Source organism: Brugia malayi, assembly GCF_000002995.4.
Source record: "Brugia malayi strain FR3 genome assembly, contig: Bm_v4_Chr4_scaffold_001, whole genome shotgun sequence".
NCBI lineage: Eukaryota > Metazoa > Nematoda > Chromadorea > Rhabditida > Onchocercidae > Brugia > Brugia malayi.
This window is the reverse complement of record NW_025062478.1, coordinates 13,404,005-13,420,490: the sequence shown is the minus strand read 5'-3', so window position 1 is coordinate 13,420,490 and position 16,486 is coordinate 13,404,005. Positions and strand designations below refer to the sequence as shown.

At 31.1% G+C, this 16,486-nt stretch overlaps 2 protein-coding genes across 2 annotated transcripts; one reads left to right on the top strand and one right to left on the bottom strand.

Moving 5' to 3' along the window:
• Nucleotides 1-906: 906 nt before the first annotated feature.
• Nucleotides 907-2,092, top strand: Bm17863 (Uncharacterized protein; the record flags this gene model as incomplete). The annotated part of the gene is made up of 2 exons (XM_001893694.2): nucleotides 907-963; nucleotides 1,046-2,092. 2 exons carry the CDS (start codon nucleotides 907-909, stop codon nucleotides 2,090-2,092), a joined length of 1,104 nt encoding a protein of 367 aa, XP_001893729.2.
• An 8,974-nt stretch (nucleotides 2,093-11,066) lies between these two features.
• Bm17861 (Uncharacterized protein) lies at nucleotides 11,067-11,517 on the bottom strand (the record flags this gene model as incomplete). The annotated part of the gene is made up of 2 exons (XM_043082622.1): nucleotides 11,067-11,296; nucleotides 11,484-11,517. 2 exons carry the CDS (start codon nucleotides 11,515-11,517, stop codon nucleotides 11,067-11,069), a joined length of 264 nt encoding a protein of 87 aa, XP_042938556.1.
• Nucleotides 11,518-16,486: the final 4,969 nt, after the last annotated feature.

Here is a 16,486-nt window from a genome sequence, read left to right as displayed (position 1 = left end):
TGGCCAATCTTAAAACTTCTGCTTTATTAAATTACTTGCGTAGCAGCCTTCTGAGATTTCAGACTGACAAGGAAAATAATATGAATGTTTTTTTTTGTATTGTTACAGCTGCGAAAGGTTTTTCAATTTATCGCAAAGAACCGATTAACAAAATTTAATATCAATATGACCAGTTAAACTATAAATATATCTTGTTTCACTCCGCTCAAATTTTCCGATTTTTTGGAAATAAAAATTTTTTTTAAAAAATTTGAAATTTAAAACAAAGCAAATCTGAAAATTTACAGACGTCGTTCAAACGAAATATTAGATGAAGTCATTTAGCATGCGCAAATTATCTATATCAATTGCAAGCAATGTAATTATGTATTTTCCCTTCTAACCAATATTGCAAAGATTTGAAAATTTATAAAAATTGAATCGAAAAGAAATAAAATTGTGCAAAAAACGTTGCAACTGCTTTGCATAAATTATTTCCAACAATGTAATATAGCAACTAAAATGAAACAATTCAATGCAAAGGATTAAACACTGACTGTTTTTATTATACTAATATAAATTCTATTATTACTTATATTATTATACGTGGACATAAGTTCATCAATATACGTAGTTTGCCACTCCCATCTGAATGAGCATTTATACATACAATTCTCCAATAATCTTCAACAAATTTCATTCAGTAAGTTTTTATTTATTATTTCATTTATTTCGACAGAGGATGTTATCTTTTTCGGAAGTTTCGAGTTATGAGAAAGATTTCGGAACTCAATGATTAATTTGTAAATAATCCATTATATTTAGAAAAACATTTCTACTTTGCGCATTTGTCAAACAGCAGCGGTGAACACCGTCCAGTAAATTTGAATGTTTTTTCAGAATTGGCAACAAATTATTCTCATTGACATGCATTTCATCTATTTCTTCTGCTTCTTCTTCCAGTTCATCAATACTCAAACCATCGTAAGTCCATTTAAAGTTTAAAAAATACAACAACGCTGCAATATTTTGAAATTTTTAAAATTTACACAGTGTAATCTTTGAGGCAGCGCAAACGGACCAAACAGAACCGTTGGATTTATCAATATCAAAAGTGAGAGATGACGGACATGGATCACAAGGCTTATCAATGGGCGGAGAGGATGAGGAAAGGATTGGTTTGCAAGTGCTTCAAACAAAAACTCTGGATTTATCGGCTCCAAAACTGAAAAAGGAAGGGAATAAATCGCAAGGCTTATCAGTGGATGGAGTGAGTGATGAAGGAATTAAATCGCGACAACAACTCGTTCCAATCGAAACACCGGTGGAAGTGATCGAGCTATCAAGGCAAGAAAAAAGGACGATAAAAAAGCAGCGTTGTGACATATGTCGAAAGGAAGTGGCAAAAATAAAAGAACATATGATGACTCATACCGGTGAGAAGCCGTACAGTTGTTCAATATGCAAAAAGAATTTTAGTCTCTCTGCGCATATGAAAGGACATATGATAACTCATACCGGTGAAAAGCCGTACAGTTGTCCGACATGCAAAAAATTTTTCAATAATTTCTCGAATATGAAAAAGCATATGATGACTCATACTGGAGAGAAGCCGTACAGTTGTCCGATATGCAAAAAGAATTTCAGTTGCTCTTCGTATGTGAAAGAACATATGATAACTCATACTGGAGAGAAGCCGTACAGTTGTCCGATATGCAAAAAGAATTTCAGTCGCTCTTCGCATGTGAAAGAACATATGATAACTCATACTGGAGAGAAGTCGTACAGTTGTCCGATATGTAAAAAGAATTTTACTCAGTCCCAAAGTATGAAAGCACACATGATGATTCATACCGGTCAAAAGCCGTACAGTTGTTCAATATGCAAAAAGAATTTTAGTCGCTATTCGCATGTGAAAGGACATATGATAACTCATACCGGTGAGAAGCCTCACAGTTGTCCAGTATGCGGGAAAAGTTACGTACGAAAGAGCGATTTGCACATTCACACGGCAATTCATGGCATGAATAGTAGACCAGTCTACCACTGCACTATTTGCAGTAAAGACTTTCAGAGTAAACTAGGCTTGAAATTACACATGAAGAAACATTAAAGCTTTCGCACTTTGAAGAGAAGAAATTTATATTTTCTGTTGGTCAAATTCTTTGTTACTTATTCCTTTTTTTATTGATAAATTATTATTTGTATCTTTGATCTTATGTGCATATTAGATTCATATTCTTCACTCTTTTGTCATCTTTGTTACCCGTGCAATGCATTTCTCAGTATTAAATTCATCCGCGAATTTCATTTGCATGTAACCTTGCGTGCTATGCACGAAGGAGTTGTCGCGGATTTTAATATCGCGATCTAAAAATATGAGTTGCAAATTGTAGTAAAGATATCTACGTAATTTCCGCAAATAATGCTTATACTTCGGACTCTTTGTTTCCAAATTTATGCTTCTACATATTGAAACAATTTACATCGTTCTTTGTTAGCAATCCTTACAATCATGAGGATATCTACATTGTTCTTTGTTAGCTATCATAATCATGCGGTTATCTAATAAGCTCTTTATTAGCAACTGGTGCCCATGCAAGCACCTCCTCTCCTTTGTTTCGATCATTGTCTAACATCAATGTAGATTTATAACCATACTATTGTCAATTAGATCAGTTTTTAAATCATCCAATCCTCCGAATCAGTTTATTCAATTGTTGCCCAGATATTTAGCTGGCATCCAACACATCTCCCTGACATCAAACTTCTCCCCCGAATAACAATTTAACCAAATCATAAAGGTTTGTTTCCAAAAACATTTTTTTGCTTCCACTACAATTTTGGTGCCACGAGCCGGGACATGTCCGACAGTATAAGAAAAGGAAGCGAATTATCGAAGTCGAGAACTCTAGAACTTCTTAAAGAAGCAAGTGAACTCGATCTGACCTCCCCGTCTCAAACACTATCACGAGGGGAACTTCAGCATCAATACGAAATTAAATTGCGAATCGTCAAGGAGAAGATCGCACATCTCGAATATTATGCTGGGTTACTCGAAACAGCTAATCAAAATTGGCTGGATAATATTCAGAGCTTGACAATAGCAACGAGGAGAAAGGAAGAGGAGACGAAATACGCCAATATGGTTGACGATCCACAAGGTATTTTAAGTTTAATCACTAGAACAAGAGAAACTATTATTACCCTTAAAATACATACTGATGAATATTGCTCGGTACTACAACATTTAAAACAAGAAGAGGTCAAAGAATCATTTCCAAAGAATAGTATGATTCACACAAATCAAGCAGAAATAAAACTTCCTCAATTACCACTAATAACGTTTAGTGGGGATCCAAAATTGTGGAGGCAATTTTGGTGTAGTTTCAAGGCAGCAGTCCATGAGCAAAGCATCCCAGATATTCAAAAGTTAAACTATCTGATATCATGTCTTAAAGGAGATGCTTTGTTATCTGTAAGAGGTTATGATATAGCGCCAGAAAACTACGATGTTATAATAGGTTTACTAAAAGAGAAATATGGTAAACCTTTCCTCATAAAGAAATCACTCTACAACGAGTTGAATACCATCAAAAAAAATGACCGAGAGTGGAAAGCAACCATAGAAGCCATGGAGAGAACATTTCGACAACTGGAAGCTATAGGTGAAAATTTAGAGCATTCAAGCATCGAAATTACAATTGAAAATAAACTACCAGCGTGGATAATTGATAAATTATACCAATTGAAAGAGGATTCGACGAGTTGGTCAGTTAAGGATATCCGGCAGTACCTGACAAAACTAGTTCTAAGAAATGAAGAAGTTGCTAGAAGTCAAGCAGACACAAGGGAGAAGAAAACAAACAAAAATAATGTTAGAGGCGAAACGTCAGCTTTCGCCACAATCAACCAAACAAAGGGAGATAATACAATCAAATCAAAAAAGGTTCCAGGAAAAATTTCTATAAATGGGAAAAGGAAACCATGCGTATTTTGCAATAAGGACCACTGGAACAATGAATGTAACATCTATCCCACTCTCAAACTCCGGATGGAACGTTTGAGAGAAATCACTGCATGTTTCAAATGTTTACGAAAAGGACATGCAACAAGTGATTGTAAAAAAGGGAAACCTTTGTGTTTCCATTGTAAAAGTCCACACAATACAGCACTGTGTCCCAACAACTACAAGGAACTCACGCAAGCAGTGGATTCCAACAAAGAAAGATTGGGTTCAGTCACAATCGCTAACTCCATTACCGAAAAAGGAAATCAATGGAAAAAGCGAACCTTACTGTTATGTAAGGAAATAAATGTAACCAATCCAAATCGCCCAAAAATCCAACAAAAGGCTTTAATTCTATTCGATATTGGTTCTCAATTATCGTTCATATCAAAGGATTTGGCTTATCGATTGAATCTACAAGAAACTAACGAGATGGAAATAAAAATTGCTTCATTTGGGGATAAGACGCCAAAAACGTGTATCACTACTAAAACTGAAATCGGAGTAAAAATTGGAAATAAAGAAATAATCCGATTAGATGTAATAACAGTTAACCACTTGACGAATGAATTGCAAGTAGTTAATCTAAACAAAAAGGAATTGTTGATGATAGACAAACGAAATCAGTTTAGTAATTTCAAAAACAAATGGAAACAACCGGACATACTCATAGGTGCGGATCACTTCTTCAAGTTTATCCAGTTTGACCAAGCAGAGAACTTAAAATCAGGATTTTCATTGATCCATACAAAGGTTGGACCTATAATAGCTGGAAGTGGGTATATAAATGAAATACACGACAGTATTTCAGAAACCACATCAGTAAGTCCGATTTCTCAAGTCAATGCCGTCAATATTCCAGACTTAGATCACTTTTGGAAACTGGAATTAATGGGTATACAAGACAAAATAAACTCTGACAATGATGAAAAAGCATTGCAGCAATTTAAACAAACTATCACTAGGGACAAGGGAAGATATCAAGTTTGTTGGCCTTGGAAAGATTCAAAGAACAAACTAAGCGATAATTTCGGACTTTGCCTTGGAAGATTAAAGTCGTTAATTAGGAGGCTTCAAATGAAACCTCAATTACTAAGTCGATACAATCAAACTATTGAAGAACAACTCAATTCCAATATAATTGAGAAAGTGTCATCGGAAATGAATGAAGTTGGTATTATTCATTATCTGCCTCATCACGAAGTGATAACACCAAATAAAACCACGACAAATCTGAGGATAGTTTATGATGCATCAGCTCATTGTAAAGGAATGAAAAGTTTAAATGATGTTTTATATCGGGGACCAATAACACTCCCTGATTTGGTTGGAGTTTTGCTACGTTTCCGTACAATGAAAAATGTAATAATAGCAGACGTAGAAAAGGCGTTCTTGCAAATAGAATTGCATCCAACAGATAGAAACTGCACTCGATTTCTTTGGTTGAAAGACATTCGAAGTCCAGTTAACGAAGAAAACGTAAGTTGTTACCGTTTCCAACGAGTTCCATTTGGAATTGTATCATCTCCATTTTTATTGTCCGCTACACTCAATTATCATTTGGAAACTTGTAAAAGCAAAATCGCACTCGAGTTAAGGAAAAATCTCTATGTCGATAACATTATAATACCAACCAAAGGAACCAACGAAGCTCTTTCCAATTATAAGGAAATTAAAATTATATTCAATGAAGCATCAATGAATGTACGGGAATTTCTCTCTAACGATCAAGAAGTCAATGAAAAACTTCCGGTACAAGATCGAGCAGAGGTAAGTTCAATTAAAAAAATTCTAGGTCTCAATTGGTACCACAAACAAGATATCATTCAAGTAACGTTAAAACCATGGTTTGGTAAGAAATTAACTAAAAGAATTATATTGCAATTCGTAGCCTCACAATATGACCCACTAGGATTCATAGTTCCTATACTGATAAGATTCAAATTGTTTCTCCAAACTTTGTGGAAAAAGAACCTTTCATGGGATCAAACTATAAGTGAGGAAGATGAAACCACGTGGAAATTACTCACGAACGAATGGCCAAAGAAACTAAAGGATCTACCAAGATTCACAACAAATTGTTCCAAGCAAGTACAATTTCATGTTTTTACTGACGCATCAACTGCTGCATACTCAGCAGCTTTATACATTCGAACTCAAGAAAGAGAAGTATTCTTAGTGTTTGCTAAATCCCGAATTGCGCCAATTAAAGGAATGTCAATACCTCGATTAGAATTACTGGCAATACTCATCGGAGTGAGAATGGTACAATTCGTATTAAAACAAAAAGAGCTTGAGGACGTGATAACAATTTTATGGTCCGATTCTCAATGTGCGCTTCATTGGGTTCACAATAGTTCCCGTTTACTACCAACGTTCATACAAAATAGGGTAGAAGAAATACGAAAGGCGAAAATCCATTTTAGATATATCCCAAGTGAACAAAACCCAGCTGATATAGCTACAAAAGGAATCTCTCCGAATAAACTAAAAGGATATGATCTTTGGTGGAAAGGACCAAAGTGGTTAACAGAAAACGAATCAAAATGGCCACAGTGGAAATACAATTACAATGAGGATTACCAGGATGAAGAAATTGTGGCCCACATCACAGAACCAATTATCATAAACAAACATTTCGGAATCTTAGATGCTAGTCGTTTTAGCAAATGGTCAAGATTAATAAGAACAACTGGTTGGGTTCTGAAATTCATAAGATTAACAATGAAAAGGGAAATTCCTTGGCTAAAGATGGCAACGAAAGAAAAGAATATATTGACAACACAGGATTACGAGTTGTCAGAAATTGTGCTATTCAAACAAGCACAGTCAGAAGGAGTTACCAAAGATGAAATAATCAAATGGAATTTGTTCTATGATAACGAACTATGGAGATACAAAAGCCGCGTAGTTAACTCTGAAATGAAAGAGAGTAACTTACACCCAATATATCTCCCGAGACACAACACCATAACTGAACTCTTTATTCAGCAACGACATGAACAACTGTATCATGCTGGAATTGCTCATACACTCTCAAATCTGAGATCGACGATATGGATCCCAAAAGGTAGAACGGAAGTCAAACGAATCTTGAATAAGTGCATGAAGTGCAGACGCTGGACAACTAAACCATTCAAATTACCAACTATGGCTGATCTTCCAGCATCTCGGACCACAAGATCAAGACCCTTTGCGCGAGTAGGACTAGACTATTTAGGTCCTGTGAATATCAGGAGTGATAATGGGCTAACAAAAAGATGGGTAGCACTATTCACATGTTTCACAACAAGAGCTGTACATCTAGAAGTAGTAGAAACTCTTTCAGCCGAAAGCTTTTTACATGTTTTCAGAAGATTTACAGCAAGACGAGGCTTTCCAGAATTAATCTTAAGCGACAACGCTGGTCAATTCCAGTTAATTTTTAAAATCATTGTGAAACAACAATTAAATGAATTCCTAGCGGAAAGGAAAATGATCTGGAAAAATATAATACCAAAGGCGCCTTGGAACGGAGGAGTATATGAGCGACTTATTGGGTTAACAAAAAGGGCAATGAAAAGAGCCATCGGCAGAAAGTTATTATGGGAACGGGAATTGATTACGCTAGTAGCGGAAGTGGAAAGTATTTTGAATACTCGACCACTAACTTACGTAAATTTTGATGATTGTATCATATTGCGTCCAATTGACTTTATACTACCGAATGCGCATCTAATCATGCCTGCTAAAAACAAGAATGAAATGGATGATTTTATCCCTCATAAATTGGATTCGAGAGAAAAACTCATTCAATACTGGTCAAATACACTAAAGGCCCTCGATGCCTTCTGGGAAATATGGAAAGAGGAATATTTAAATACTCTTAAAGAAAGAGCACAAAGGGAACACTCTTCTCCGAGAGATGTAGTAAAAAGAACTCCCCACGAGGGAGAGATTGTGTTACTAAATGAACCAGAAATTCCCCGTGGCATGTGGAAACTAGCCAGAATAAGAGAAATCAAAACAGGAAAGGATGGAGAAGTGAGAAGTGTCTCGATAGAATTACCGAAAGGAAAAATACTCAACAGACCGGTGAATATGTTATACCCACTGGAAGTCAAAGGTGAGGAAATTGACCCTCAACCAACAATGTTTAACAAATCAGTGCAAAATGTCAATGAACAAGAACCAATTGCTCTACGAACTAGAAGCGCTATAAGGCGAAGCAATCAACCAAAGCTGTCCAACGAACTAAAGCATTTAGCTCCTTCGGTCGGGAGTGTCGCGGATTTTAATATCGCGATCTAAAAATATGAGTTGCAAATTGTAGTAAAGATATCTACGTAATTTCCGCAAATAATGCTTATACTTCGGACTCTTTGTTTCCAAATTTATGCTTCTACATATTGAAACAATTTACATCGTTCTTTGTTAGCAATCCTTACAATCATGAGGATATCTACATTGTTCTTTGTTAGCTATCATAATCATGCGGTTATCTAATAAGCTCTTTATTAGCAACTGGTGCCCATGCAAGCACCTCCTCTCCTTTGTTTCGATCATTGTCTAACATCAATGTAGATTTATAACCATACTATTGTCAATTAGATCAGTTTTTAAATCATCCAATCCTCCGAATCAGTTTATTCAATTGTTGCCCAGATATTTAGCTGGCATCCAACACATCTCCCTGACATCAAACTTCTCCCCCGAATAACAATTTAACCAAATCATAAAGGTTTGTTTCCAAAAACATTTTTTTGCTTCCACTACAGGAGTTGCAAATAATTGTCGTTGGTGTTAAATTACTAATTGGTGTTAAATTACTAAAATTACTTAAATGAAATTGTTCGTATGTATTTCTTTCTCAATTATTGCATGAATAATATGAAATAAACTTTTGGAAAAGAATCTTCTTAATTACTACATATAATTTCATAAAGTTATATAATTATGCGATCTACAACAATGCGTCAAATTTATATCAGTGAGCGACTAATTGTAATCAATAAAGTATTACAGGTGAAAATCAGGAAGAGATTTATGAATTTGATTTAATTTAAAATTTTTACATGACATTTTTTAATTTCTTGATTAGATACGCACTCAGAATTTTTTTATATTTTTGAAGTTTGGATAATGGTAAAAATACCTATCCAGCTGTTTGTGTCGATTAAAATATTCTTAAAGCAATTAACTCTCACTTCCATCAATTATGTTAGCAAATGTCGTAAAAGTTTTTCAGCATATTTATTGAGATGATACTCATTGCATTTGTAAAGAAATCACAACGCAGCATGTATTTCATTTGATTTAATCTTTTTAATTTAATCACTTTATTTATTCCAATTTCTATGATTTACTTTTTTACATGCTGGAATTTTAAGTGTCAAACAACCTTGACATTTTATTAAAAAACAACCTATAACAACTCAATGTATCGAATTCTTTTAAGGACTAATTGATATAAAAATTTCAAACATTGTGATTTCTTTATTTGCTTCTAAATTTCTGTCAAAATTAATTAAAACAAACAGCCATACCAAAAAAATTAAATATATATAAAAAAGGAAAGTTGTACTACCATAGTATGCAGTTAAGTATATTTTGTAACAAATGCATTAATATAAAGAACAACCAATTCATATTCGACCGTTTAATGCACTGACATATTTAACTATAAAATTTTGATATAAATTAGCAATTTGTACGCAAATTATCACTTAATTCAAGATAGCGCATTTGTTCGCTAAGCGGATGAAACGCATTGCGTTCGCCATCATATTTACGAGAAATCCATTTAAAAATTACTGTCTTTTAATATAACGTAAAACGGCAAAGTCACATTATCGGTTACATCTCTGTCAAGTGTTCGGTCATACTTTTATTCTTCACTTTTTAGGTTTGTCTAAAATAGATCACAATGATCATTACAAACTGACAAGGAGAATATTATGAATGCCTTTTTATTGTTACGGCTGCGAAAGGCTTTTCAATTTATAGCAAATGATCGATTAACAAAATTTAATATTAATATAACCTATTAAACTATACATATATCCTCGCTTAAATTTTCCGATTTTTTGAAAATTAAAATTTTTTTTAGGAAATTTAAAATAAAGCATCTGAAAATTTACAGACATAGTTCAAACAAAATATTAGATGAAGTCATTTAGCGTATGTAAATCATCTACAACAATTGCAGGCGATGTAATTATGTAGTTTTTCCCTTCTAACCAATATTGCAAAGATTTGAAAATTTATAAAAATTGAATCGAAATAAAATTGTGCAAAAAACGTTGCAACTGCTTTGCATAAATTATTTCCAACAATGTAATATAGCAACTAAAATGAAACAATTCAATGCAAAGGATTAAACACTGACTGTTTTTATTATACTAATATAAATTCTCTTATTACTTATATTATTATACGTGGACATAAGTTCATCAATACGTATTTATGTATGAGAGACACATCGCTTTGGTTGGTGTGGCTCAGTCGGTAGAGCATCAGCTTGTGGTACTGAATGCGGCTAGTTCGGATCTGCTCACTCTCTTCAGGAAGATCGTCCCCTGCCTTATGATGAGTACTAAATTAGTGTGCAATTACACAGCCAGCAAAGGCTCCTTGAATAATCCGAGTGGGTGTGGCTCAGTTGGTAGGGCATCAGCTTGTGGCATTGAGTGCGGCTAGCTCGGCTCTGCTCGCTGCCCTCACTTAAAATCTCCTCTGCATTATTATGAGTCTTTAATCAGCCAAACCATCTAAGTGGGTATGTGTGCCTAGTTCGGTTCTGGTCGCTCTCCCAAATGAAATGTTGCCTTGCAAATCATCCGAAGTAAAAATTCCAATGAACCGATTGTTATGTTCTCAACCTACTGTCTTCATCAGATGCACCTCAACTTCTTGACTAAATTTAACGAAGTTGGTAAGGAATATAGCATTATCGTCAATAAACGCACAGGGCAGTTTATATATCTATGGTCTCTTTATTTAAAAGAAGCTTTTTTTGCCATCTTCATCTTCTATACCAAGCTTTTAGTTATTTTGTATATTTAATGCTCAGAAGTAAAATCTCTTACTCCTTTAGAATCTAATTCTTCTTTTTGCTTTCGGATAACTGATAGAATATTAAATCTTCAGTAAAGTCAGAAGCAGACGATACACCAATTAGTGCTGCAATTCTTTCTGAAAGTTGGAGAGCAGTGAGCAACATCAGGCGCCGTCTCATGCTTGAACCTATAATTATTTGCTTGCCGTTACGAGTTACTCTAACACAATTTTTTTGCCAATCACTCATCGTGTAATCAGTGTAATCAGCACCTGAATAACCAATAACCATGACCAAAGTAATCAAATAACACAAATGCTATATGAGTTTCTTGACAAAATTTTTAAATAGCAGCTGTTCTAATTCCATTCATATTGAGTGAAAATCCACCGAAAAGACTATGGAAGCTTTTTTTTTTTTTTCCTTTGTAGCTCACAATGTGCTATGCTATGTACTTACTGTCTTCATCAAGCAAAGTAATGCTGTAATCCATGTTATTTTGGTATAGCAATCTGACCATCACTTAGTTGACACTCAAGTAACCGATTAGATCTTCAATTTCCTGCGGATTGGAAATACCTACAAATGTCATATGCATACCTTTTATATAGGCTTTTGAACTCTTTGAGAAGGCAAATAATTCTTCATATCTCTCTCCACTTTTGATTCTTTTCAAGTATTGCTTTTGAGTAATAATCTACCACTGATATTGAGTAATAATCTACCACTGCTATCCATTTTTTTTTTAATGAATTGATATTTTAACATTTATTTCAATATTTTAACATTTATTTAAAATTAGTTTTTGATATTGCTGGGATTTATTTTGAAGATTAATATGCAAAATTAATGAATTTTCATAAAATTTAAATTTGAAATAAAAATCAATTATAATTTTAAAAATGAATTAAAACCGTCAAAAAATAAAAATTGAAATAGTTTTGCTAATCAAATATTGATTAAAACTTAACTATTAAAGTTTATTTTAATATTTATGCTGGTCAAATGACCACAATGTATGCGACCAGTACCTATGCAATGCACACAAATTAATCAATTAAGTTCAAAATAACCATTTTTTTTTTAATGAACTGATATTTTTCAATATTCTAACATTTTTTTTAAAACTAGTTTTTGATATTTACTACCATTTTTTTTTTTTTTTTTTTTTTTTGTAGATTAATATACAAAATTCTAGTAAATTAATGAATTTTCAGAAAATTTGATATTTAAATTTGAAATAAAAATTAATTTTAGCTGCAGAAATGAATTAAATATAGGACAAATTAAAAATTTTATTAATTTCACTTGTCAAATATTTATAAAAAACTCAATTATCAATGTTTATTTCATTATTTATGCTGGTCAAATGACCACAATGTACGTGACCAGTACCCATGCAATGCATAAAAATTATTCAATTAAGCTGAAAGCAAATATCTTTTTGAATGAATTACTATTTTTTAATAGTTTTGATTTCAATTAAAATAAAATTTGATGATAGTAGGACTTTTTTCCTAGTTCAATATGCAAAAACTCTTACAAATTGTGGGATTTTCATTGAAATAAAACTTAGTTTCAATTGTAAGAAATGATTTAAAACCGTGATAAATTAAAAATTTAATTAATTTTGCTACCGAAATATTGTTCAAAACCAAATTATTGATGTCTATTTAATTATTTATGCTGATCAAATGACCACAATGTGTGTGACCAGTACCTATGCAATGCACACAAATTAATCAATTTAGTTCAAAATATCCATTTTTTTTAATTAATTGATGATTTTCGATATTTTAACATTTAATTAAAATCAAAATTGATAAAACTAGAAATTATTTCCTCGTTTAATATACAAAAACTGTTGCAAATTATAAAATTTTCACCAAAATTGATTTTTAGATTTGAAATAATGCTTAAGCCTAAGCCTAAGTATACCCTAAGCCTAAGCCTAAGCATTATTTTACTATTTAAGATGTCAAATGACCACTATGTATGTGACCAGTTCCCGCACTATGCGTATATAATAATCATTTTTTTTTTTTTTATTAAATGATATTTTTTAATAGTTTTAACATCCTTTGAAATTAAATTTTGATAATAGTAGAACTTCTTACCTAGTTTTATATGCAAATACCCGTATAAATTATGGGATTTTTGTAAATGTGTTATTTAAATTTGAAATAAAAATTAATTTCAATTGCAAGAATTATTTAGAACAGTGGCAAATTTAAAGTTTAATTAATTTTGCTCCTAAAATATCATTCAGAACTCAATTTCTAGACTTGATTTTATTATTTTTGCTGTTCAAATGATCACAATGTATGCGATCAGTACCTATGCAATGCACACAAATTAATCAATTAAGTTCAAAATATCCATTTTTTTTAATTAATTGATAATTTTCGATATTTTAACATTTAATTAAAATCAAAATTGATAAAACTAGAAGTTATTTCCACGTTTAATATACAAAAACTCTTGCAAATTATAAAATTTTCACCAAAATCAATTTTTAGATTTGAAATAATGCTTAAGCCTAAGCCTAAGTACACCCTAAGCCTAAGCCTAAGCATTTTTTTATTATTTAAAATGTCAAATGACCGCGATGTATGTGACCAGTACTATTCAACGCTTATAAATTAATTAAGTTCAAAATATCTATTTTTTTAATGTTTTGATATTTCTTAATTTTTTAACATTTAATTAAGATTAAATTTGATAATAGTAGGGTTTATTTTCCAGTTTATTATGCAAAAATTCTTACAAATTATAGGATTTTCATAGAAATCAATTTTAAATTTAAATTAAAAATTAGCATTAATTGTAAAAATGAATTAGATCTATGACTAATTAAAAATTTTATTATTTTCGCCAGTGAAATTTTAATCAAAACTCAATTCTTAAAGTTTATTTAATTATTTATGCTGATCAAATGACCACGAGGTACGTGACCAGTACCTATGCAATGCACACAAATTAATCAATTAAGTTCAAAATACCACTTTTTTTTTTTTAAGAATTGATATTTATAAATATTTTAACGTATAATTAAAATAAATTCTGACAATACATGTATTCATTTCGCAAAATTGTACAAATTTCCTATATTTTGATACTTAAAATAGAAATAAAAATTAATTCTAACTGTAAGAATGAATTAAAGCCGTCATTAATTAAAAATTTAATTAATTTTGCTAATAAAAAATTGATTAAAGCTTAATTATTAAAGTTTATTTTATTATTTATGTTGCCAATTGACCACACCATAAATGACCAGTACCCATGCAACGCTTATAAATTAGTCAATTAAGCTCAAAATTTTCTTTACGAATTGATATTTTTTAATAGTTTTAACATTTTAATTAAATTGAAATTTGACAACACCGGCATTTATTTCATAGTTTATTATGCAAAAACTTTTACAAATTGCACAATTTTCTTAAATTATGGTATTTAAATTTGGAAAATAAATTAATTACAATTGTAAGAATGAAATAAAACCGTGACAAACAAAGAATTTAATTAATTTTGCTAATAAAATGTTGATTAAAAGTTATTTTTTAAAGTTTTTTTTAATATTTTATGCTGACCAATTGACCACACCGTGACTGACCAGTACCTATGCAACGCTTATAAATTAATCAATCAAGTTCAAATTATCTAATTTTTTTAATGATTTGATTTTTTTTTAATATTTTAACATTTAAATAAAATCAGTTTTTGATATTGCTAGAATTTATTTTATAGTTTAATATACAAAACTCTGACAAATTATTGAATTTTCATAAAATTTGATATTTAGATTTGAAATAAAAATTAATTTCAATTGTAAGAATGATTTAGAACAGTGGCAAGTTAAAAATTTAAATAATTTTGCAAATAAAACATTGTTTAAAACCTAATTTTGAATGATTATTTAATTATTTATGCCGATCAAATGACCAGTCGTAAATAACCAGTACCTATGCAATGCATATAAATTAATCATTTAAGCTCAAAATATCTAACTTTTTTAATGAATATATATTTTTTTAACAGTTTTAACATTTAATTAAAATTTTTTATTACTAGAAATTGTTTCGTAGTCTAATATACAAAAAATGTTTTGATTTATTGCAAATCATAAAATTTTCATAAAATTTGATCTTGAGATTTCAAATGAAAATTAATTTTAGCTGCAGAAATGAATTTAATCTACGACAAATTAAAAATTTTATTAATTTCACTTCTCAAATATTAAAAAAAAAACTAAGTTATTAAAGTTTATTTTCTTATTTATGTTGTCAATTGACCACACCGTAAGTGACTGGTACGTATGCAACGCATAAAATTTATGAATTGAATTCAAAATAACTAATTTTTTTTAATGAATTGATATTTTTTAATAGTTTTAATTGATATTTTTAATTGATATTTTAACAATTGAGTTCAAAATAATATTTGATATTTTTAATACTACGCTCTCTCATTGCAGAATACTTTGCTGTCATGTTTTACAGTTGCTGTATCAAGACTATCTTTATCGTTTTCGTGTGAAGCTGGGTTATTAGCTGGAATAGTTACAGTATTGTTAGCAGTTTTTTTGGTAATAGTGGAAACGGTTTGCTGCTCTATAGTTATTTTTATACTAAAAATATTAACAAAATATTTTCATCTTTAGCTGCTATTAAAAATTTTATCTCGATTCTCTCCTGGTATAATTAAGCGGAGTATAAGTTCCTATTGGTACCACCTGAAAATTTTACGGTCATTTTCTCGCTCAGCACTTCCTTTAAAAGCTCTTTTTTTTAGCTTCTTCTAAAAGATCTTTAACAGCCTTGATACTTTTATGGCATATGACAGGGTACAGCAGAGAAAACCCCTACTTTTCTTCTTGATCATTGAAAGATACCGTAATTATCAAAATTTTCTTTGCGTTGTTACCAGATTTCTTTAATATATTAGCAATATTTTCTTCTTTTTTTATTTTTTTTGCTAGCTCAAGAATTTTTTGTTTATTTTCATTTGTTAATTTACTCTCATTATTTACTAACTCATAAGCTATATTCTCTCTAGGATTTTCTATTTTTTCTAAAACATATTTCCTTTTCTATAACATCCGCTTCTATAAATTGATTATGTTAATAACCTATGGATGTCGATTAGAGCACTGATCTCACAACTATATGAATATTGTAATTTCAGGAATCCAAGTAGCTCATAGAAATGCAAAAATTACTTGACACATTTTGCTAGTTCTCTTATCATGAAAATGGAGTTATTTTATATAATTTTCTAATCTTAGCAGATTAATAAGCTGAAACTCGCTTATAAAGCACTTAAGGCATTACCCAACGTCAAAATTTTTAAAGTAAAGAGTTGATAACTAGCTACTCTGGATTTTTTTTGCCTTTTTTTCTGCTTGGTAAGTTCCTTAAATATTTGCAGCTAAAAGTTATACTAAAAATCAACTATGTCTT